At 38.7% G+C, this 24,704-nt stretch overlaps 1 protein-coding gene and 1 long non-coding RNA gene across 2 annotated transcripts; both read left to right on the plus strand.

Moving 5' to 3' along the window:
- The first annotated feature begins 2,966 nt into the window (after positions 1–2,966).
- LOC115212056 (protein CASP) lies at positions 2,967–19,945 on the plus strand. Its single transcript, XM_029780864.2, has 3 exons — positions 2,967–3,786; positions 14,262–15,179; positions 19,371–19,945. Exons 1-3 carry the CDS (start codon positions 3,007–3,009, stop codon positions 19,737–19,739), a joined length of 2,067 nt encoding a protein of 688 aa, XP_029636724.1. The 5' UTR covers positions 2,967–3,006; the 3' UTR covers positions 19,740–19,945.
- Positions 18,010–18,842, plus strand: LOC118763450. The gene is made up of 3 exons (XR_004999212.1): positions 18,010–18,283; positions 18,376–18,418; positions 18,665–18,842. It is a non-coding gene; the product is annotated as an uncharacterized LOC118763450 (long non-coding RNA).
- Positions 19,946–24,704: the final 4,759 nt, after the last annotated feature.

Raw genomic sequence — 24,704 nt, forward strand, 5'->3', positions numbered from 1 at the left:
TTTTAAATGCACTTTCTGACAAGTTGTGGTGCACCTGAGCACTGTATACAATAATTTCATTATTATTATAAAAGGGTTAAATTAGACAACAAAGTTCTAAAAGTCCTAGTATTCATTTGAAAATATATCTGGATGATCTGTGCCCATTTCTTCTGGGGTTCATAAAGGAGCATGTAACAAAATTGTTCTAGTGTCACAACAAACTACCTACCATGGAATATGAATTCACTGTCTTTGAGTTTGTAATTGAAAATAGTTTACTTCATCAGTTTATCTTTATCCAACTTTCCATGTCAACATAGCTTGAACGAGCTTGATACACCTTAACTGTCTATATTTTTCAGCCGTTAATAAATACAATACCAACATGCTGTATATTAGCTCTACCTGTATTCAGTGTTTGTAAATATGAAATATGCAAGTCATCTGGTTGATTATTATTTAAGTCACCTTGATATTACAACCTTACCAACACTTATTGCTGTTGTAAGTATCTAGGTTAGATAGTACAATACTGTTCTTTTTTTTTTTTTCGCTTTCACTTGCTACAAAGGCCTCCAATTCCCTGACCTAGAACATTATGAACTATCCCCATGGAGGCATGTCTTTTGTGTCATTCCTACTACTTCTCCTTCATTTCTCCTCTAGACTATGCACAAATCATTCCTTCTGAGTGCTCTAACCCTTTGGAATTCTTTTGCTGCCCAGATTTTCCTAACAACATCAATGTCCGTAACATTAATCTGAACATCAACAGTATTAACCCCTTACCCGGCAGAAACGAATATATGCGTTTTGACCGAAATCGTTTTTTTCTATCTCTGGCTAGTTAACTCGTCAAAAGATAGACTCGCCAAAATCGACAGCAAACGAGTTCCTTTGTCTATTATAAACTCTTTTTTGACATATACGAGTATATTCGCTCACTTTATACGTCTGGCAGTGACGATTTCTGCCACCTTTCGCTTGAGTAAGGCATTGAAGACCGAGTATGATTTAGTCACCTGGAGACAGTTGAAGAGTTGGAAGGCACATTTTATGAATAGAAGTATTCACTTTGTTTTTACGTTGTTTTTTTTATACCTTTATATTATAACCCCACCATGTCGATAACCAAATAAAATAACATGATTTTTTTGTAAAAGTAATATGATTTATGAAAAAAATGGGTTAACTCGTTTCTGCCCAAAGCGGTAATTTAAAATCAATATTATTGAATTAAAATTCATAATAAATAAGGTTTGAAATATACCTCGAAATCACCATTCAAAACATAGTAAAATAAAACAATTAAAAAATATGTCTGAAAAAATACATTTATTTTCAAAATAATTGTTGGGTAAGGGGTTAATTTCATTTGTCTGAGATAGACTCCATGCATGTGTGAGCTGACAGTCGTCATCAACATTGTCGTTTTCATTGTTGTTGTCATTGCCACCGTCATGTTCATCGTCATCACTGTCATTGTTGCCATCGTCATCATTGTTGTCACTGCTGCTGTCATCATCATCGTTGTTGTTGTTTGATGTCCACTTTCTATGCTGGTATGGGCTGGACTGTTTGACAGGATTTGTCAAGCAGCAAGGCTACATTCGGCTTCAATGTCAGCTTTGGCATGGTTTCTATGGCTGGATGCCCTTCCTAATGCAAACCACTTTATACAGTGAAGAGGGTGCATTTTTCATGCCACTAACTCTAACGAGGTTGCCAAGTGATTTGCAAGATAAAAAAAAAAACAGGAAAAAGCTTTCTGTATTAAATAAGGAGTATTTGAGATGGGAAGGTGGCTTTATGCTGAAAGTCTAAAGAGAGAGGGACAAGCATAGGTATATAGGTGGTTCACCATCTCCTACACCAGGACCCTCATAGTTAGGAAGCATGAGGGTTCCGGTTGATCCGAATCAACGGAACAGCCTGCTCGTGAAATTAACTCCACAGACACGTGCACCCTTAATGTAGTTCTCGGGGATATACAGCGTGACACAGAGAGTGACAAGGCCGGCCCTTTGAAATACAGGTACAACAGAAACAGGAAGTAAGAGTGAGAGAAAGTTGTGGTGAAAGAGTACAGCAGGGATCACCACCATCCCCTGCCGGGGGCCTCGTGGAGCTTTTAGGTGTTTTCGCTCAATAAACACTCACAACGCCCGGTCTGGGAATCGAAACCGCGATCCTATGACCACGAGTCCACTGCCCTAACCACTGGGCCATTGCGCCTCCACTACCCTCATAGTGCATGTCTTGGCTTTATATTGTTTAGCATCATGCTACATCTGGATGTCAGTTCCCACTCCAACTCCTTCAAAGCAGCTTCCAACACTGCTGTAAGATAGAGGGATAACAGTGCTGGATCACTCTTGTTTAATTCCATTTGTCACCTCAATACTCACTTGAGGTATTGCTATTTTCTACTACAAAATTCAATTGTGCAGGGACCTAACCAAGTTGGTGAACCTTCTTAAGGAACATGGCTGTCCTTGAAGGTTCAAAGTCTTGTGAATGAATTTGGTAGATGGAAGCTGAAAGAAACCTGTCGTGTGTGTGTGTTGTGCACATATGCTTGTGTTTTCTACCAGTGCTTGACAACCAATGCTGGTTTTTTTATGTCCAGTTGGTTCAGCAAAACAGACTGATAGAATAAGAACCAGGATTTAAAAAATATGTAATGGGGACGATTTGTTAGACTAAAACCCTTCAAGGTGGTGCCTCCAGTATGGTCACAATCCAATGACTGAAACAAGTAAAAGGTAAACGAGAGTGCCTTTGACAAATATAGGATCTAAGTTAGGGTGGAGCTGGCACCGAACACAAAAGTAAAAGCTTTGATTAAACAAAGTTAAGAACAATTGATTGAATACAATGATTTCGTTTCTAAAGTACTCTTTCAATTGAATTCTGGTATTTTCCTCTCCTAAAAATTTAAACACAATCCTGCCTAGGCAGCCCAATTTACGACAGAAAACTGAATTTGGGTCATCACCGATTATTTAAAGTAAACACTACAATATGGCTGCCAACATCCAGTCGATGTGTCAATTCTGGAAAGATTTCGATTTAACCGAATTACAGAAGAATTTAGACACAACAGCTACAGTAATTGCTAACAGACAAGATGAAAGTGACGCTAGTCGTAAAAAACTTGTCGATTTGAGTCGAGATTTTAAAAAGAATACCCCGGAAGATATACGGAAGGTAGTCGCGCCTTTGTTGCGTAGTTTTCAAAGCGAAATTGATAATCTCTCTAAGAGGAGTAAATTCGGTGAAACTGCCTTTCTCTCGATCTATAGGAAACTTATTGACTTACCTGATCCCGTACCGATACTAGAGCATGCCATCAGCATCCAGAAAAAAGCTCAAAAAGTCCAAGATTTTGAAATTGAAAACAAGCAACTTCGGGAAACACTGACGGATTACAACCACGAATTTGCTGAGGTGAAAAATCAAGAAGTGACAATAAAACAACTGAGAGAGAAATTAAAAGAATATGAAGAGCGTATGGAAGCTACGGTGGAAATCAGGGTTAAGGAGAAAGAGAAAGAAATTCAGAAGACTTTTGCTGAAAAAGAACGCCAACTGCAAGAAACTCAGTTGGCCGTGGCTAAGAAACTTGGAGAAGCTGAACAAAAAGTGTCCATCCTTCGCAGTAACTTAGAGTCTGTCCAGTCAGAGTTGTTCGACGTTAAGGCCAAATACGACGAGGCAACGGCTGCAAAATCCGATGAAACTGATATGCTTATGGCAGACCTGGAGAGGGCAAATGAAAGAGCAGTGGCGGTTGAACGACAGGTTAGTAGTATATTATTAGGGCGATCTTTCGTCTCTAGCGAAATCTCTTTCTTTCTTTCACACATTACTCTGTCTCTTCACACACACTAACAGAAGCACTTCACTTAAACAACATACTGTCTGTCTCCCACACCCCATCAAACACACACACACATGTACATCAATGCTTCACATGCACGGTAACTTCAAAAGAACTTCCCTCGTCATACAATCGCTTTCTCTTAGTCTCTTTCGCTCTCATTACTTCAAAAGTTCCCGCAAGCCCATATGTAAAAATAAAATATTTTTTTACGGAAATCGACGGAAAGGTCTACTAGAGACGAAAGATTGCCTATTATTAGATTGACACGTATACACCAAAGTGTCTCTATTTTCCCTTTATTTGATAACGCATCCGGACATAAGATACGTTTGTTTATTATTACATGTCACAACATCACATGTATACCCGCGCACAAAGACGCGAAGAGAATAATAATCGTAAAAGCAATATACAGAAAGGTTACAGGTGAACAGCCTTGATTACAGGTGAACAGCCTTCCAGAGCTGTTAGCGCTGATCGAGCAGACATCATTATTGTCATCGGGTTCCACAACTGTAATCATTCGGACCTTTTCTCAGACACTACAGTTTCGGATTAATGTGTCCTTTTCTAAAACTGTTGAGTGTTATTTGAGCGGATTAAAGCACCTTTGTTGGTTCACATGTTTCTGTATAGATCCTGGTGAACCAGAAAAAAAACCTACTAGGCGTGTATTGTTTTTTGTAAATAAAGAGTGGGGCTGATTTAGTAATGGGAAAAGGGTAATGTGCTGTAGCTTTCGTAGTGTACACCTAACAGAAACTGTCGATTATCATCGTAATCATCATTCCTATAGGTATTTAAATGAACGGTGATGGTCTTTGCGGTATTATATAAACTGATGAAAAGGCGTAAATAAAGTCGAACAATTTAATGTGAGAAATATAAATAAATGTGGCCAGTAAAGAACAACAGGAAAATATAATGTCCAAACGGGGAGGCATTTCAAATAGGTAAACAAATATTGGCATGGCAGGTAAAAATCTCCATTCAAAGTAAAGGATGTTAGAAGCAAAAGATTGAAAATCTGTTGGACTCAATGTGATAAAGATTTCAATTTCATGAGTGTACGCATACAATGAACGACGTTATATGGCCCAGGGTGGTTGATGCATTTTTTACTATTCCTTTGGTACCATGGAAATATTTTGTTGTTGACGTGGAGCGGGGGTCATCGAAGAGATGTCTGATATATTGTTTCAGCCGTTCGACTTGGGTCGGATTTTGTGGCACAGTTCCCGGATTAGGGGTATTCATTTTTTTAATGTAACCCCTAAGGGTAATTCCGAATACTAGTTCTGTGGTTGTACAACACAAGTAGGCCTTTATTGTTGCACGCACATAGAGCAATAGGGATCAGTTTATGCCAGTGGTTAGCATTATGATTTGTGAACGAATGAAATGTCAAGGAAGAAATCAGTGACAAACTTAATCACAAAACTTTTAATGACGTAATCACAATTAATTTGGCCAGGCGGTGCAAAGCATGTAGTTAAGGCATTATTGATAGTATCAAATCACACGAATGCACTTTTTTTTTTTATCACTGTGATATGTTTTTGTTATTATTTTATACTTTATAATTGTTAAGAAAACTTGTGGATCTTTTCCAATTTTTAAACAACGTTAAACTTAGAAATTACAATTCCGTTTTCATTTTGGTTAATATAGGGCGTAACAAATATCAGAAAATCAAAAAAAAAATGTGTGTAATAGGTGTAAAACAACTTCCTATGAACGAATATGAAAAAAAAAATTCGCGCACGCGAAAGGGAAGTGGGGGATAGGCCTCGGAAAATTCACATTCGGGAAGTTCCGAAAGCGTCTGAGGGGCTGACCCGGGCACCAAAACAAAAAAAAAATAGTGTAATATGTGTAAAACAACTTGCTCTAAACGAATATGAAAAAAAAATGCGCTCTCGAGAAAGAGGGGTGGGGGAGAGGCCTCGGAATATTTATATCGGGAATTTCCGAAAGCGTCTGAACCGGGCACAAAAACAAAAACAAAAACAGCGTAATAGGTGTAAAACAACTTGCTCTAAACGACTATCATGAAAAAATGCGCGCTCGCGAAAGGGGGGTGGGGGAGAGGCTTCGGAAATTTCACATCTTCAGTCCACGGCCTTTAAACTAAGAAAAAATAGTGTAATTGGTGTAAAACTACTTGTTCTAAACGAGTATCAAGAACACACACTCACACATGAATCATAAACTCCGTATTTCGCAAAAAAAAAAAAATAAAGAGAAGAAATTCTGGAAAAAGTGAAGAAATGTTGGATCTCCGCCATGTGAATCAAAATACGTGTCAGAAACATCTTGAAATACTACAGAAATTATGTTACGAAAATGATAATGTATACATACCTCTTTGAGTGGTCTATCGATAATGATGATAAAGAAATGAGTTGGATTTGAACTCAGAATATTGACTAACACAACTACATACTACAAGACTCAAAATATTCAGCCAAGTCACCACCCTTTAACTAGCAATAATAATAACATCAATAACATAACAGCCAAAAGATTTATTTGTTCTGAAAATAACAATCATAGTAAATAAATATGTTCTTTAATATTCACATTCATGTGCACAGTTAAACACACTTACATACAAACAGTCACGCATGCATAATACAGAACGGAACACATAAATGAAGGATGCATTACTTAGTATATATTACATCTAGAGAATTTTGATTAATAAGTCAAATATGCAAATTATAAAGATAATTAATTGCTTTACTAAACAGTGTTGTAAAGGTGAAAAAATAAATTTGGGAAAAAAATACACGCCAAAACTAATTAATAAAGGATAATTAGGGAAGGATTGACACAAAATAATAATTTTTTCTGTCTCTTTTTTTCTGATAAATGCATCTTAATAAGTGAGAAGAATTGCATATATCTGAACTATTTCAAAGAAAAGCATAAATTTAATGTTTAAAATAGCTTTAACCAAGGAATGAGATCCAACATTTCTTCACTTTTTCCAGAATTTCTTCTCTTTATTTTTTTTTTTTTGCGAAATACGGAGTTTATGATTCATGTGTGAGTGTGTGTTCTTGATACTCGTTTAGAACAAGTAGTTTTACACCAATTACACTATTTTTTCTTAGTTTAAAGGCCGTGGACTGAAGATGTGAAATTTCCGAAGCCTCTCCCCCACCCCCCTTTCGCGAGCGCGCATTTTTTTCATGATAGTCGTTTAGAGCAAGTTGTTTTACACCTATTACGCTGTTTTTGTTTTTGTTTTTGTGCCCGGTTCAGACGCTTTCGGAAATTCCCGATATAAATATTCCGTGGTCTCTCCCCCACCCCTCTTTCTCGAGAGCGCATTTTTTTTTCATATTCGTTTAGAGCAAGTTGTTTTACACATATTACACTATTTTTTTTTTGTTTTGGTGCCCGGGTCAGCCCCTCAGACGCTTTCGGAACTTCCCGATGTGAATTTTCCGAGGCCTCTCCCCCACCCCCCTTTCGCGTGCGCGAATTTTTTTTTTCATATTCGTTCATAGGAAGTTGTTTTACACCTATTACACACATTTTTTTGATTTTCTGATATTTGTTACGCCCTATATTAACCCAATTATGTTTTCTTTTGACACATTCTACCAGTATACGAAGTTTCAAATTGTTTAGTTAACTAGGAAAATCTGGCTTTCAAAAGGAAAAGATCCCTTGTCTTGATAAACTGTTATTTATTTAATGTTGAATGGAAGCAAAGGTCCTATATTGTTTAGGGACGAGCGAAGGGAAAAAACTGTTCCAGTTAGCATTTCTCGAGGATATTAAAATTGCTTACATATAGTTTAACCGTGTTTATGTTTGAAAAACATTGCAGCTTCGATCATTCCATTAATAGGACTATATTCTCTTCTTTTCTTAAGACAGTCAAATCTAATTTGATGAAGATTTTGATGCTATTTTTAGTAGGTCAAGCGGCCATGTAGAGCTCCGTCTGCTATTGATAGGAAACCGATGTTAGAGTCAATACTACTATAAGCAGAAATACAACAGCCACCTGAAAGTGGTGTTTCCTAGACGATCCTTGTGTGTGTTTACGTCCCCTGTAACTTTGCGCTTCGGCAAAAGACTCTGATAGAATAAGTACTTGGCTTACAAAGAATAAGTCCTGGGGTCGACTTGTTCAACTAAAGGCGGTGCTCCAGCATGGCCACAGTTAAATGACTAAAACAAATAAAAAAAAAATAAAAGAATGTAAACAAACACTGAAATTATTACAGGCATGGGTGGATGGTTAAGAAGTTTACCTGTTTCAAATTCACTCCCACTATACAACATCCTGGGCGAGTGTCTTCTGCTATAGCTCCAGGCTGACAAAATCTTTGTGAGTGAATTTGGTTGTTGGAAACCTAACCCTTTTGTTACTGTAGTTATTTTGAGATGCTCTGTGTTTCTTTCAATTACTTTAAATATGATAAAGAATTTAGTAAAATAACTTAGTTATCCTTAAGCTAGTGTTAGGAACATAAATTGCGACTAAGGTTTGGTGGAAGATTTTAATTCAAAACTTATGGAAACAAGACATTTGTACTCAGAGCCAGTTTCAGCCGGGTTGGTATTGAAAGGGTTAAAGAAGTCAGTTGCATCATCATCATCATCATAATCATCATTTAGCATCTGTTTTCCATGCTGGCATGGGTTAGATGGCTTGACTGGAACTGGTAAGCCAGAGAGCTGCACCAGGCTCCAGTTTTTGTTTTGACTTGGTTTCTACAGCTGGATGCTCTTCCTAACACCAACCACTTCACAGAGTGTACCAGTTGCCTTTAACTTGTCACCAGCGTGGGTGCTTTCAATGTGGTACTGGCAAGAGTACTTTTTACGTGTCACCGGCACTAGCCGCGACTATGATTCCACTAAGCTTGATGTGTCTTCTCAAGCACAACAAATCACCAACAATCTCGGTCACTTGTCATCGCCTCTGTGAGACTCAACATCTGAAGATGGTATTTCACCACCTCATCCCACATCTTCCTGGGTCTACCTCTTTCACAGGTTCCCTCCACAGTTAGATATTGACATTTCTTTATGCAGCTGTTCTTGTCCTTACACATCACATGGCCATACCAGCATAGTCTTCTCTCTTGCACACCACATATGATGCCTCTTGGACCCAATTTTTTTCTTAAGGTATTCACACTCTGTCATATGCGCACACTGATATTGTACATTCAGTGGAATATATTGGGTTGTCCGGAAAGTTCGTGTCGATTTTTAAAGGAAAGAAAAAGGTTAATAAATACTTGCCATTACATTTTTAATCAACCAAATATGAACCATTTTGTTGCACAATGTGTCTCCATCTTTCCTTTAACTTGAAAATACCCTCTTCCTAGAATTGAGGTGGTTTCATGGCAAAGAATTCATCAAGGTATCTTTTTACGTCATCCAAGGAATTGAAATTTTTACCATTAAGACTATTCTGCAGAGACCTGAATAAGTAGAAATCCGAAGGAGCCATATCTGGTGAATATGGAGGGTGGGGTAACACATCCCAGCTGAGCTGCAGCAATTTTTGTCTGGTTCCCAAAGCATCAAGTGCCGAAAATGAACTTTCTTATCTTCCATTTTAGAGGGTTCAGAATTAACACAGGTTATAGGAACATAAACCTTCTTCCACGAAAAGATAGCTTAAACTGTGCTCTAAATGGAGGTGTAGTCATATCCTATTTTATGGACTCAACCATGTTCTAAAATAAGTCAAAAGTTAAGCTACTATAAATCGACACGACCTTTCCAGACAACCCAATACTAGCTTCATTTCTTTCAAGCCTTTGCATGTCCTCTGCAGTCACAGCCCATGTTTCACTGCTATGTAGCATTGCTGTTTGCACATGGGCATCATATAATCTGCCATTTAAAGGGAGAGGCCCTTTGTTACCAACAAAGGTAGCAGTTCCCTTAACTTTACCCAGTCTGCTCTTAGAGTATCCACCTCCACTGCTGATTTGCTCACCTAGGTAATGGAAGCTATCTACTACTTTTAGATATGCCCCTGGGCATTTGATGAAGTCTATTCTTTTTATGTGCAACCAAAAGAATACCCTCCATCAGGCATTTGCCATATCCTGAACGCCTTACTTCCCTGGGCATGGACACATTGAAACTCCGACGTCTGGCAGCTGACTTGGCAGACACCCATAAAATTATCAACCATCTTACAAACAATAACTCTGAGCACCTTTTCAAACTCCACCCATCTAACACCCGTGGACATATTTACAAAGTCAGAAAACAGCACAGCTCCCATGACTTCAGGAAACATATTTTCACGCTGAGAGTTGCTGAAGCATGGAACAAACTGCCGGCATCAGTTGTTAGTTGTCGGAGCACTGCATCCTTCAAAACTTCCATGCTTTCTGAGATTCGCCAACACTACACCTGATTTCCTCCCCTCCATACACACACAAGCATGTATCTGACTCATACATTGTTCACTTTCCAGGCATTTTTACATTACTGCATGTACTTTATATGCACTTTCTGACAAGTTGTGGTGCACCTGAGCACTGTATACAATAATTTCATTATTATTATATTACATTCTTAATATTGATTGTGCAAATACACCTGTCATACGCAAAGATTATTTCCTCTGTTATCCCTCCTCTGATACTGCTGCACCCTACACCCTACATCTTTGCTACATATCGAGTAGGGCTGTCTCCTTGAAGGGATTTGTGACTTGTCTTTTTTCTTACTTTCTAAGACTTTGATCTTTGCTAAATTAATTGTAAGATCCAGTAACAGATGCCATATACAGAGATGTTTCTAATAGGGTAAAGCTGAAAAAGAGGTAATTTCTACTCTTCTCCTCTGGAAGCCATCTACTCGCAATACCAGAGGGGACACACTCTCCTACCCTGATGTAATCTCCAGGGATACAGGCATCCAGCAACAGGACCTCCGTAATGCCATGATGGACCGTGAAGTCTGGCGTAGCATGGTAAATTCCATTGTCTCGACCACGGTCGAACAATGATGAATGATGAAAGGTTGGCAACGAGTATAACAATGAATTCAGTGTACAGGCAGGAGTTCACCAAGGATCAGTTCTCAACTCAACTCTTGTTTATCTTAGTCCTCTAGACCTTAACAGAGGAATTCAAGATTGGTTCTTCCTGGGAGCTCCTCTACACTGATGACTTTGTTCTTATAGCTGAATCACTACCTGACCTAGAGAAGAAATTTCAGGTGTGGAAGCAAGGCCCGGAATCTAAGGATCTTAGAATTAATTTAGCAAAAACCAAGGTCCTAGTAAGTAGGAAAACAGACAAATCACAAGTCCCTTGTGAGAGATGGCCCTGTTTGATGTGTAAGAAGAGTGTTGGTAGAAAGGCCATACATTGTACCCAGTGCAAGCTTTGGACACATAAGAGGTGTAGCAGTACCACAGGAAAGTTAATGGAGAAAATAGTGTTTGTGTATGGCAAATGTGTGGTACAATAAGCACTAAAAATGCACAGGAGTGGCTGTGTGGTAAGTAGCTTGCTAACCAACCACATGGTTCCGGGTTCAGTCCCACTGCGTGGAATCTTGGGCAAGTGTCTTCTGCTATAGCCCCGGGCCGACCAATGCCTTGTGAGTGGATTTGGTAGACGGAAACTGAAAAGAAGCCTGTCGTATATATGTATATATATGTATGTGTGTGTGTTTGTGTGTCTGTCTTTGTTCCCCTAGCATTGCTTGACAACCAATGCTGATGTGTTTACGTCCCCGTCAATTAGCGGTTCGGCAAAAAGACCGATAGAATAAGTACTGGGCTTACAAAAAGAATAAGTCCCGGGGTCGAGCTGCTCGACTAAAGGCGGTGCTCCAGCATGGCCGCAGTCAAATGACTGAAACAAGTAAAAGAGTAAAGAGTAAAAGAGACTCCTTCAAATGCTTTGTGGGGGAATCATTAGAAGTAGTAGATAGCTTCTGTTACCTAGGCAACCAAGTTTGCAGTGGAGGTGGGAGTTCTGAAAGTGCAGTTGCTAGAATAAGAATGGGCTGGGCAAAGTTCAGAGAGCTTCTACCTTTGTTGGTAACTAAGGGCCCCTCCCTCTGAGCGAAGGACAGATTGTATGATGCCTGTGTACATACAGCTATGCTACATGACAGTGAAACATGGGCTTGTGAAGGTTTGAAAGGAACGAAGCTAGCATGCTCCACTAGATGGGTAACATTAGTGTGCACACATGACAGTGTAAATGACTTAGAGGAAAACTGAGTATTAGAGGCATCAAATGTTGGGTGCAAGAGAGGAGATTGTGCTGGTTTGGTCATGGGATGTATGGACGAAGACAACTGCATGAAGAAGTGCTGAGTTCTAACTATGAAGAGAACCTGTGGAACGGGTAGACCCAAGAAGATGTGGGACAAAGTGGTGAGGACGGATCTTCAGATGCTGGGGAAATAACAAGGGACCAGGAGTTGTGGCAATTTGTTGTACTTGGAGAAGACACATCAAGCTGAGTAAAATCACTGTCATTCATCAATGCTGATGTGACCTTTACGGGTGCCAGTGCCACTTAAAATGCACTCAGGCTAGTGCCGCGTAAACATACCCATGCCAGTGGAACGTGAATTGCACTCAGCACACTTTGTAAAGTGGTTGGCATTAGGAAGGGCATCCAGCCATAGAAACCATGCCACAACAGGCAACTGGAGTCTGGACAGATCCCTGGCTGGCCATTTCCTGTCAAACCACCCAGCCCACTTCTCTATGCAACTGTCCTCATCCGTCCACATCGCATGGCCAAACTAGTGTAGTGGGGAAAGTAATTTTGGTAGTCAGAGAGTATGATAGGATTAGATTAAGTTACCAGCGAGTCAACAGCAACAGTTATCTCTGCATGTCAGAAGAACCACTTCTGTGGACCTCTTCCGAAGACTACTTCCGTGATGATCAACAATGGCTTCATTATCGTGGTGGCAGTTTCATGTTGGCCAACATATTGATGGCTTCCATGACAAACATAGATATGGATCAAGAAATTAGGAGGATGTATAAAAATAATACTCTTTACTCTTTTACTCTTTTACTTGTTTCAGTCATTTGACTGTGGCCATGCTGGAGCACCACCTTTAGTCGAGCAACTCGACCCCGGGACTTATGGTAAAAGAGTACAGCAGGGATCACCACCCCCTGCCGGAGCCTCGTCAAGCTTTTTTAGGTGTTTTCGCTCAATAAACACTCACAACGCCCGGTCTGGGAATTGAAACCGCGATCCTGCGACCGCGAGTCCGCTGCCCTAACCACTAGGCCATTGCGCCTCCACACTTCTCCAATACTTCTTTCCATTAAAAAAAATATTCCATTGTTCATGGCTTAAATTCTTTCCGTTCAATTTCATAATTCACAATGTTTCACAAGTGAGTTTTCTTGACAGCTAACAATGTCCCCCTATTTCTCCATCTCCCTTTGTAGGTTACAGCTGTTTGGTCCAGGATTGCTTATTCAAACAGCCAGATCTTGCTTATCTCACAACTAACTGTTGTGTCTGGTGGCCAGGCTAAACCAACTGGCAGGAAACTCAGGGTTAAACTGCAGCCAAGATGGTTGAATAGGATTCATGAGCTTGGTTGGTCTCACTCACTCGGGATATCCAGCTGGATCAATTAGAGACAGTTGTTTCTGACAGGACCTAGGGGAAGGTGTACTTGAGAACTCTGCCTCCCCCCTCCCATGACCCTCCCAAGAATAAGTGGGCAAAGATGAGACGATAGTGTTTCATGTACACTTTCCCTAAAGTAACAGAAAAGATAACATAGCTTGATCACAGCAAGGATGTGGCAGACTTGAGTAAAACTTCCCTTACCAGGTAGTCTTTTTTGTTTTAGGAAAAGCTGAGAACGTGTAATTTTTCTTGTGAAATCTTTATATATAAAAGTGAAGTTGTGTGTCTGTCTCCTACGATTTAGATTCCTAACTACTCCCACATTTTGCGGTGCAGCTTAACCAAAACCGGGTATCTTATAGTCGTGATTCATATCGAGCCCTTCTGGGTATTAGCGCACGTCTACAATGAGTCTACGATTTTAAAAATAATTTACCATAATTTTTTTCCATTTTAATGCATTTTTTCGCTATTAAAAAAAGGGAAGTAACTCTCTAAAAATGTCTACGATGAATCAACGATTTAAAAAAAATTTACCATAATTTTTTTTTCCATTTTTAATGCATTTTTTTTTGCTATTTTTTGGCTATAACTCTCTAAAAATGCTTATATAGTTATTTCCCTTACAAACCCGAGCAACGCCGGGCGATACTGCTAGTAATCTATATAAGTAAGATAGAAAAACCAACTGTTTCAATTGTTATATGAATTATTTATTATATTACTTTTTTTTTTTCATTTGATTTTTTTTTGCTTATTTACAGATAGAGCAGATTAAAGTGCAGAATCAACAGCAACAGATGCTTATTTCTCAGAATCAAGATTCTTTAAGTCTGGATAAATCTGAAGAAATGGAACAAGCGTTAGACATCCTGAAACGTTCTAATCTCGAAGTGGAACTTTCTGCAAAAGAAAAAGAAATCAGCCAGCTTGTTGATGATGTGCAACGCCTGCAGATGTCACAGACAAAACTACGCGAGTCAACAAGTGCTCGGATCAACCAGCTGGAAGAAGAACTCAATCAGAAGAACACTGCATACCAAGAACTTGAAGAAAAATTGAAATTACAAGGAGATTATGAGGAGATCAGCCGAGAGTTAACTATTTTGAAATCCATTGAATTCTGTAAATCTTCCGACGAAGTTTCTGTACCTCAGTCAAAGTCGCTGGAGCTTTTACTTCTGGAGAAAAATAAGAGTTTACAAGCTGAGACGACACAGCTGAAGATGGCCAATAGTGAGTTGAGCAAACAATATACAAAACTGCAGGACAGCTATAAAGAAGCTGCTTCTACTCTTACAGAACAAAAAACAATGATATCTCAACTTGAAGAAGATTTACGCAGTGTTAATGCATTATCTTCGATGTTTCGTGGTGCAGCTGAAGGTGTTGAAGCTAAACCTGTCACTCCTACCACCGAGGTTATGGCAGATTTTGTTAAAGAGATGACTCCTCCGGTGAATGGAGAGAGTGACAAGTCTTCTCTAACTGCCGCTTCCTCTCTTCTACCAATTGTTCAGAGTCAAAGAGAACGTTACCGTCTGCGAGCCCAGGACCTAGAAACACAGAATTTGGTTTTGAAACAACAAGTCACTTTGCTCCAGAATGAGACAGACAAACTCCGATCTGACAATGTCAAGCTGTATGAGAAAATACGATTCTTACAAAGTTATCCATCAAAAGTAAGTACTTTAATGTTTTGTATTACTCTTTTACTCTTTTACTTGTTTCAGTCATTTGACTGCGGCCATGCTGGAGCACCGCCTTTAATCGAACAACTCGACCCCGGACTTATTCTTTTGTAAGCCCAGTACTTATTCTATCGGTTTCTTTTGCCGAACTGCTAAGTAACGGGGACATAAACACACCAGCATCGGTTGTCAAGCAATGCTAGGGGGACAAACACAGACACACAAACACACACACGCATATATATATATACACATATATACGACGGGCTTCTTTTCAGTTTCCGTCTACCAAATCCACTCACAAAGCATTGGTCGGCCCGGGGCTATAGTAGAAGACACTTGCCCAAGGTGCCACGCAGTGGGACTGAACCCGGAACCATGTGGTTGGTAAACAAGCTACTTACCAGACAGCCACTCCTGCGCCTTTTTTTTCTGTATCTTTTTTTTTTTTTTATTCTTTTTCTAACTGTCATATTTGCTGACATATCTGATGCCCTTTTATTTTTAAATGTATCAAAAATTTGCTTTATGTCTTATTTAGCTGCAATGCGGATGGGTGACCAAGTGTTGTAAGTTAGGGAGTTGGATGGGCAGAAGTATGTGAGGCCAATAATTGTTACTAGTAGTAAAATATTGAAAGCAAGCCAGAATATCTTCTAGCACAAGCTTATGAAAAATTGCTAGCAGAACATCAACAGTTATAAGGAGGGGTCATATTATCTCATTATACCTCCTTCCCCAGCACACCTGATACATGACTTACATTATTTAGTGACCGTGTTACCATTAAGAAACATTTGTTTTAATTATCCAAGTGCAAATTCACCTAGAAAGATGAAAGGAATATTAAGTTTTCATCCATCTATCAAATATTTGCAGTGAGTCGATGACAAGAAAATCATAGTGGTAGCATACAACTTTGGTAGCTGATTAAGGTAACACAAAATTTCAGAACCAAAAATATGAATTTTACATTCTGTGTCATAATTCTCTTGTCCAAAATATAAACAACTCATGGAAGCACTCCGTCGGTTACGACGACGAGGGTTCCGGTTGATCCGATCAACGGAACAGCCTGCTTGTGAAATTAACGTGTAAGTGGCTGAGCACTCCACAGACACGTGTACCCTTAACGTAGTTCTCGGGGATATTCAGCGTGACACAGAGTGTGACAAGGCTGGCCCTTTGAAATACAGGTACAACAGAAACAGGAAGTAAGAGTGAGAGAAAGTTGTGGTGAAAGAGTACAGCAGGGATCACCACCATCCCCTGCCGGAGACTCGTGGAGCTTTAGGTGTTTGCGCTCAATAAACATAAACAACGCCCGGTCTGGGAATCGAAACTGCGATCCTACGACCACGAGTCCGCTGCCCTAACCACTGGGCCATTGCGCCTCCTAAACAACTTATACAGTTTATTTGGAAGAAGATAAAGTATGGTACTTCAATAACATAATTTATTTATGATAAATTTATGGTTTCATACTTTATTCCAGTCTACTCTTCCCCTGGTGAAGAGGATTGGCCTGCAAGAGTCCTGTGCTGGTGCCAAAAATAAACTTGTACTGGTGACCTGTAAAGGTACTTGTGTTGTCCATGTTAAAATCATCCAGCACACACTGATAAAGTGGTTGGTGTTAGGAAGGGCATCCAACCATAGAAACCGTGCCAAGTTAGACCTGATGCAGCTTTCTGGCTTACCAGCCCTGGTCAGATTGTCCAACCGGTGCCAACATGGAAAGTGGATGTTAAATGATGATGCTATAGCATATTATTAACATGTACAGAATCATAAGTTTTTCCCCAGAAAACCACTTTAAAATATCTTTCAGTAAGTGCATCATCATCTTCATCATCATCATCGTCCGTTCTCCATGCTAGCATGGGTTGGACGGTTTGACCGGGGATCTGGGAAGCCAGAAGGCTGCACCAGGCTCTGGTCTTATCTGGCAATGTTTCTACAGCTGGATGCCCTTCTTAATGCCAACCACTCCGTGAGTGTAGTGGGTGCTTTTTACGTGCCACCTGCACTGGTCGGATTGGTGCATTTTACGTGCCACCTGCACCTGCATGGTGGAATATATTAAATTTGTTTTTTTCCATAAAATATACTAGTAAAATGGGGTTCATCTCATATGAGAATGTGTCTTATATGCCAGCAAACACAGTGTTTTTATTCAAATAATTTTTTAATGAACATTTTTCATTCATTTCAGTTATGATTTCATTAAAGTTGACATGATGTTAAATGAAACTTGTAGTCAGTGTAGTGTAACTAATCCAGTCAGAGGTTTTTATATCATTCCACTTTTAGTTAATTACTGATTATTAAGTAGCATTAAACCAAATATGAATATTCAAATTGGGGCAAGTGAAATCGGAATCAAAATTGAACCAATCCTATGACTGGCACCCGGCAGATGCCAGGACCCCTGGACTGGAGATACGTAAAAAGCACTATCCGAATCGTGGCCGATGCCAGCGCCGCCTCGACTGGCTACCGTGTCGGTGGCACGTAAAAAGCACCATCCGAATCGTGGCCGAAGCCAGTGCCGCCTCGACTGGCTTCCGTGCCGGTGGCACGTCAAATGCACCAATCCGACCGTGGCCGATGCCAGCCTCGCCTGGCACCAGTGCAGGCGGCACGTAAAAAGCACCCACTACACTCACGGAGTGGTTGGCGTTAGAAAGGGCATCCAGCTGTAGAAACATTGCCAGATAAGACTGGAGCCTGGTGCAGCCTTCTGGCTTCCCAGATCCCTGGTCGAACTGTCCAACCCATGCTGGCATGGAGAACAGACGTTAAACGATGATGATGATGATTTTTGTATTTCTGAGCCAAATGTTAAATTGAGGCTATTATTTTAAAGCTAGTTTAAAAATACCAACAGAACTGTTTGAAAGCCTGTCAATTCCTATTCTTGGATGGTAACAGGTTGCCTGGTTTATTTCTCTCATCACTTTCTTGCAAGCATTCAAGCCAGTTTTCCAGTCTCAAAAACTCTTCTTCCCTTCCACCCACAAGTCATGTAAACTGTAACTCTTCCCTAATGAAGAGTGGTGGCTGTTTTAAATATGAGGGTTGTATTTGCTGAGGTTCATCATCATCATCATCATCATCGTTTAACATCCGTTCTCCATGCTAGCATGGGTTGGACGGTTCGACCGGGGATCTGGGAAGCCAGAAGGTTAACATGTACAATGTTGTATGGTGGTAAGGTATTGAGAAAGGTGGCGAGCTGGCAGAAACGTTAGCACGCCGGGCGAAATGCTTAGCGGTATTTCGTCTGCGTTACGTTGTGAGTTCAAATTCCGCCAAGGTCAACTTTGCCTTTCATCCTTTTGGGGTCGATAAATTAAGTACCAGTTACGCACTGGGGTCGATGTAATCGACTTAATCCATTTGCTGTCCTTGTTTGTCCTCTCTGTGTTTAGCCCCTTGTGGGTAGTAAAGAAATAGGTAAGGTATCGAGAAAGAATGTAGAAGGTTTGTGGAGGTCAGACAGAAATGAGACAGCTAAGGCTTCGTGTATGAATGAGAGCTGAGCTTTAAGGGCATCAACATTGGGTGTGCATTAGGGATCGAGACACATGATGATATGCCCTTATGAAGGGATAAGAATGTACACAAGCTAGTCTTGAAAGGTTTTTGTTCTTCTATTACTCTTTTACTCTTTTACTTGTTTCAGTCATTTGACTGCGGCCATGCTGGAGCACCGCCTTTAGTCGAGCAAATCGACCCCGGGACTTATTCTTTGTAAGCCCAGTACTTATTCTATCGGTCTTTTTTGCCGAACCACTAAGTGACGGGGACGTAAACACACCAGCATCAGTTGTCAAGCAATGCTAGGGTGACAAACACAGACACACAAACACACACACACATACATATATATATACATATATATACGACAGGCTTCTTTCAGTTTCTGTCTACCAAATCCACTCACAAGGCATTGGTCGGCCCGGGGCTATAGCAGAAGACACTTGCCCAAGGTGCCACGCAGTGGGACTGAACCCGGAACCATATGGTTGGTTAGCAAGCTACTTACCACACAGCCACTCCTGCGCCTATATTTTTTTTTTATATATATTTTTTCTTCTATTTAAAAAATTTTTTTTTTTTAATTATTTTGTCGATTGTCCTTCACCAAATGTAAAGCTATTTCTCTGTATTTTTCAGTCTGAATCTCACATCAATGTCGACGAAACAGAAAGCCAGTACTCTTCTCAGTACGAGGAGAGACTTAACCCTTTCAACACATTCAACCGCAAGGAAAGAATGAAGCGTTACATGAACTTGAAACCCTACGACAAGATCACGCTAAGCATGGGCCGTTTCATTATGGGCAACAAGGTCGCTCGTACTGTCACCTTCTTTTACACAATCTTCCTCCACTGCTTTGTGTTCTTGGTCCTTTATAAATTGGCGCACACCGAGTCCTGCAAGCGGGATATGGCTGCTGAATGCCAAGCTAACTTTGCCGAACACATGATGAAGTTTCATAAACACACCGATACAGAAGGGAAGGAGCAACACCTTTTTTCTTAAAGGGTCATCAATAGAACCAATACATGGGGGGGGGGCGTCGTTTTTAAAGTTCTTACTGTCCCTTTCTTCTCTCGTTTCAGTTGTAAACACATCAGCCGTATATATACTATATACACACTTGTGTGTATGTAATGTATCTATGTAAATGAGTACATACAAACATACACACACACACACACACACACACACACATATATATATATATATATATATACATATACACACATACACACGTATTCATACATACAACAAATACATACACTCATATATGTATGAATACGTGTGTATGTGTGTATATGTATATATATATATATATATATATATGTGTGTGTGTGTGTGTTGTGTGTGTGTGTATGTTTGTATATGTATGAGTGTGTGTATTTGTTGTATGTATGAATACGTGTGTATGTGTATATATGTATATATATATATATATGTGTGTGTGTGTGTGTGTGTGTTTGTATATATCTATATGTATGTATATATACATATATATGTGTGTGTGTGTGTATGTAAGTATATCTCATCGTGCACACACACATTTAGAGGCGTGGGTGTACTAACTACTGAGTATGACTTGGTAACTTGTACTATTTTTTTACTAATTGTTTTTGGTGCCTCTGTAGTCATGGGCAGACGTAGACACCTTGGCCCTCCTATGCTTGATCCCGTGGAACATCCTGGATTTGACTGCTAGAGGGAAAGATAGCTGCAGCAGTATCTGGCTGGTGCACTCTTGCAGCTGAGCGAACTGCAGCAGCATGTAAGATTTGCATTGCTTAAAGACACTGTGCATTGTCCGGTCCATGAAGCAAACCCATGACCTTATGCCTGTGCAGTCAACATATCCTACCTACTAGGGTACATGCGCTCACATGTGTGTGCATGATTAGTATGTAGTAAGCAAGAAGGATTTTAAATGCATATCTCGTGAGGAGATGAATCAAGCCAGCATCTTATTGACAGAAATGAAATCACTAATTTGTTTGATCACATCACTATGAGGCTGGCTGTAGATATGAGCTTCGCACACTTATACACACACACACATATATATATTACATTCTATACACTTCTATATACTTCTATACACTTCTGTCAAGTGTGTGTGATTAACGTTCTTTAATATTTTGTAATTTGTATGATGAAACATACATGTGGACCGGCGTACTGTGTGTGTATGGATGTGTGTGTGTGTGTGTGTGGTGTGTGCATAAGTGTGGAGGGCAAGACTTGCGCCCGTCCCCACAAGCCACCCTTTAAAAAAAAATTTTTTTTTTGCGACACAAACCCCACTTTTCAGCTACGGAGAATACGAATCTGCAAAAAAAAAAATTGGCAAAAATCGGCATTTTTAAATTAACCCCACCACCACACCCCTACCCCCATTTCCTTCATTTTTTTACTTTTTTCATAATCTTTTTTTTTTTTCAAAATATGCGTAAAAATACGGAGATTATGATTCTGAAAAAAATTTCCAAATATTTTTGTAAAATTTTTTTTAAAGAATTTTTCTTTTTTTCTAAATATGCGGAAACATATGGACATTATATAATTCAAACAAAAATTTCAAATCATTTCTGTAGTTACAGTTAGGGTCAGGGTTAGTGTTGGGGAAAGAAGTCAAAATTGAATAATTGGGGGGGATTGGAGGGGAGTAAAATTTAACAATGCCAATTTTTTGGCAATTTTCTGGAACCTCTGTATCTGAAAACGGAGGTTTTTGGCAAAAAAGTAAATAAATAAATAAAATAAACAAATTTGGGAGAAAAAGTGGTTGGGACGGGCGGAAGTCTTTCCATATGAAGTAAGCATCTTATTGACAGAAATGAAATCCCTAATTTGTTTGAACACATCACTCTGAGGCTGGCTGTAGATATGAACTTTATGCACTTATACACACACACACACACACATATATATATATATATATATATATTACATTCTATACACTTCTGTCTGTTTTGTGTAATTAACATTCTTTAATGTTTTGTATTTTGTATGATGAAACATACATTTGGCCCAGCATACTGTGTGTGTGTATATATATGGTTGTGTACGTCTGTGTGTTTGTGTGTGTGTGTGTGTGTGTTACTCAAGAACCAGTGAAATTCCAAAGAAACCTTCTTTGGACTGTTATGTTTTTTCCCCAGATCATTGTATTTTGTAACAAGTTCCAAAAAATTGTCAGTTCTTTTCCTTCAGCTGTAACATACATACCTATGCCAACTTTCTTACATACCCATATATACACATATATATTACATCAAACATATATACCCACAACAAACTGTATTACATGTATTGTATACCCTGCAGTATTGATAATTTAGTCAATATGATAAACACATATCTTTCCATATTTGATATTCATTTTCTGTTTACTGTCACTTGTTAATTTCTTTAGCAGTTTTCATTTTAATTTTTCTCAAGATGAAACAAAGTGAATCTGTTATCTTTCCAGGGTTTATACATAACATTCTCTGCTACATCACTGTTGTAAATCATGTATCAGCTTTTTATAAGGGATCAAAGCCTCAATTAGGAAGGGGCTATATGGGCTTAGCATTAACTTCCTCCTGTGGAGGGATCTAAATAGATTTTCATTATTGGTTTGTATTGGTCAATTTTTGTAAAACATAATGACTGAGATTAAGGTGTTTGACTATTGTGGGCATTGCCTTGAGTTCAATTTATACCAATTCAGCCAGATTGTGTTCTTTTGCTGAACAAGGTATATAATTGTGCTTGCTTTAGTCTGCTTTAGTGATTATATATTTCATTTTTCCTTTCCATTTGACTGAAACATTTAGCTGTAAAAGCAGTTAACTAGTTAATGGTAAGAGAGAGACATATAACTATAAAAATAGTTTACAAGTTAATGATAGGAGAGACATCCAACTGTTGAAACACTCAACTGGTTAATGATAGAAATGACACTGAGCTGTAAAAAAAATGAACTGGTTAATGGTAGCAAAGATATATGGCTGTAAAAACAGTTAATCTGCTAGTATATACAAGTACAAATTTGTTAAAACCTTCCCAGCTAATGATTATACTTAAAATAGATAGCAAAGCTATATCAAAGAAATAAGAAATTCTATATTGCAGAAGTTATTTTACAGTTTTTTTTCTCCCCTTTTTGTTTTTGTTTTTGTTTTTTCTTCTTATTCTAATGATTGGGAAACTAGTTTTTATGAGTGTTGAGTTTTCATTAGCAGAATTTCTGAGGAAGTTCACATCTGTTGAAATATCAGCTGAAATCTGATGACAGAGTGCTCCTGGTAGAATATTTAGAATGCTTCTCACAGGATACTTACATTAGTTTATATTTAAGAAAAAGAAGCAAAAATCTAATTAGATAAGTGGCAAATTAGTAAAGTAATTTGAGCTTAGGACAAAATACCTTGTGTTTATTCTAACTCTTTACATATTGAGTGCAAGTCCTACCAAAGTCAACTTTACCTGTCATCCCTTCAAGATCAATAAAATAAAGTACCAGTCCAGAGCGGTGGGCAAATTGCCTTAGGGTATTTGTTCAAACCTTTTGTGTACTGTATTCTTGGGTGGTCAACTTAGCTTGGTGCCCAGTTCAACACCACCTAATCTTTAATTTTAGGAGCTTATTTTTTTTAGTTCTATTACCAAAGAGGGAATTTTGAAATCTAAATTGTCAAACCTAATTATTATTAGGCATTATAAACTACGATATTTTCTGTGATTAACATGAAGATATTGGTTGGACGCTACTGTATATAAGTAAGTCATTGACTCTTGTGGAATCAATTTATATCACTTACTGTGTACCACATCCATGCATGTGCATATGTATGTGAGAGAGAAAGTCAATTTTTAATATTGGAACTAGTCATATACTGACTAGAAAGAAAACTGTCTGAAGTGAAAATTGGGCACTGTCATGCTTTTAGCTGTCAGAAGTGAAAGTCGTCAACTTCATGTATTTACGTCAGGTTTATACCTTCGTTAATTTATACACATGTATATATATATGTATACACATGTATATATATATATATATATATATATACATGTATAGACACATCTTTGATTAAACTATTGACCGCCTTAAAACGGATTTCAACAGACAAATATTACTATAATGGATAATATAAGCATATAACTACTTATACACACATACAATAAATACAGACACACACACATTAGTCAGACATATAGCCACATATACACACACTGCAAGAATATATTTATTTATAAAGTTTAACCCTTTAGTATTTAAACCGGCCATATCCGGCCAAAATAGTTAATCTGTTTTATGTTCAAACTGACCAGATCCAGGCTCTCACACCTACCCTACAATGTTATTCTACATTAAGTAATTACACCATCAAGATCTTGAAGATATGAGATAATGCATGATTAATTCAAATCAATGGGAATCAATAAGCATTATGTTTGATAGAATAATCTGAACACTAAAGGGTTAAACAGAACATGGAATGAAATGTATTTATTTATAAACTTTAAACTGAACTTCAATTGTTTTATAAACCTAACAGCGTGGTGGTACGTAAATAAACGGCGTAAATTAACGAAGGTATAAACCTGACGACGTAAATACACGAAGTTGACTACTTTCACTTCTGACAGCTAAAAGCATGACAGTACCGAAAACTGTACTGAAGTCATGAAATATCAGCAAGTAATACCTTCTTTTCTAAACTGCAGCCAGACAACCTCATCGAAACAATACACTCTGAGCTCAGCTTGTACAGGGAGCTGGTATTTTAGCATAAAAACAGTTTTTTGGGGTCTTTATTTTTTTGATTTTTGTTTTCCTTATTCATTTCAGCTCTCTTATGTCTGTGAATTTTGATGAGGAAGACAGAGAAATAAGGTTTCCTTCCTCTTCTTGGCTGGATACTAAACATTGGTGCGCTATGGGTTTTGTGATATATATCATTTATGTTGAATATTTTATTTCTC

The sequence above is a fragment of the Octopus sinensis genome, linkage group LG5 (assembly GCF_006345805.1).
Source record: "Octopus sinensis linkage group LG5, ASM634580v1, whole genome shotgun sequence".
NCBI classification, from domain to species: Eukaryota; Metazoa; Mollusca; class Cephalopoda; order Octopoda; family Octopodidae; genus Octopus; species Octopus sinensis.

Coding starts and splice junctions, on each gene's coding strand:
- LOC115212056 (XM_029780864.2), top strand. CDS start 3,007: ATGGCTGCCAACATCCAGTCGATGTGTCAATTCTGGAAAGATTTCGAT. Junction 3,787..14,261: donor CAGTGGCGGTTGAACGACAG/GTTAGTAGTATA, acceptor GCTTATTTACAG/ATAGAGCAGATTAAAGTGCA. Junction 15,180..19,370: donor TACAAAGTTATCCATCAAAA/GTAAGTACTTTA, acceptor TGTATTTTTCAG/TCTGAATCTCACATCAATGT.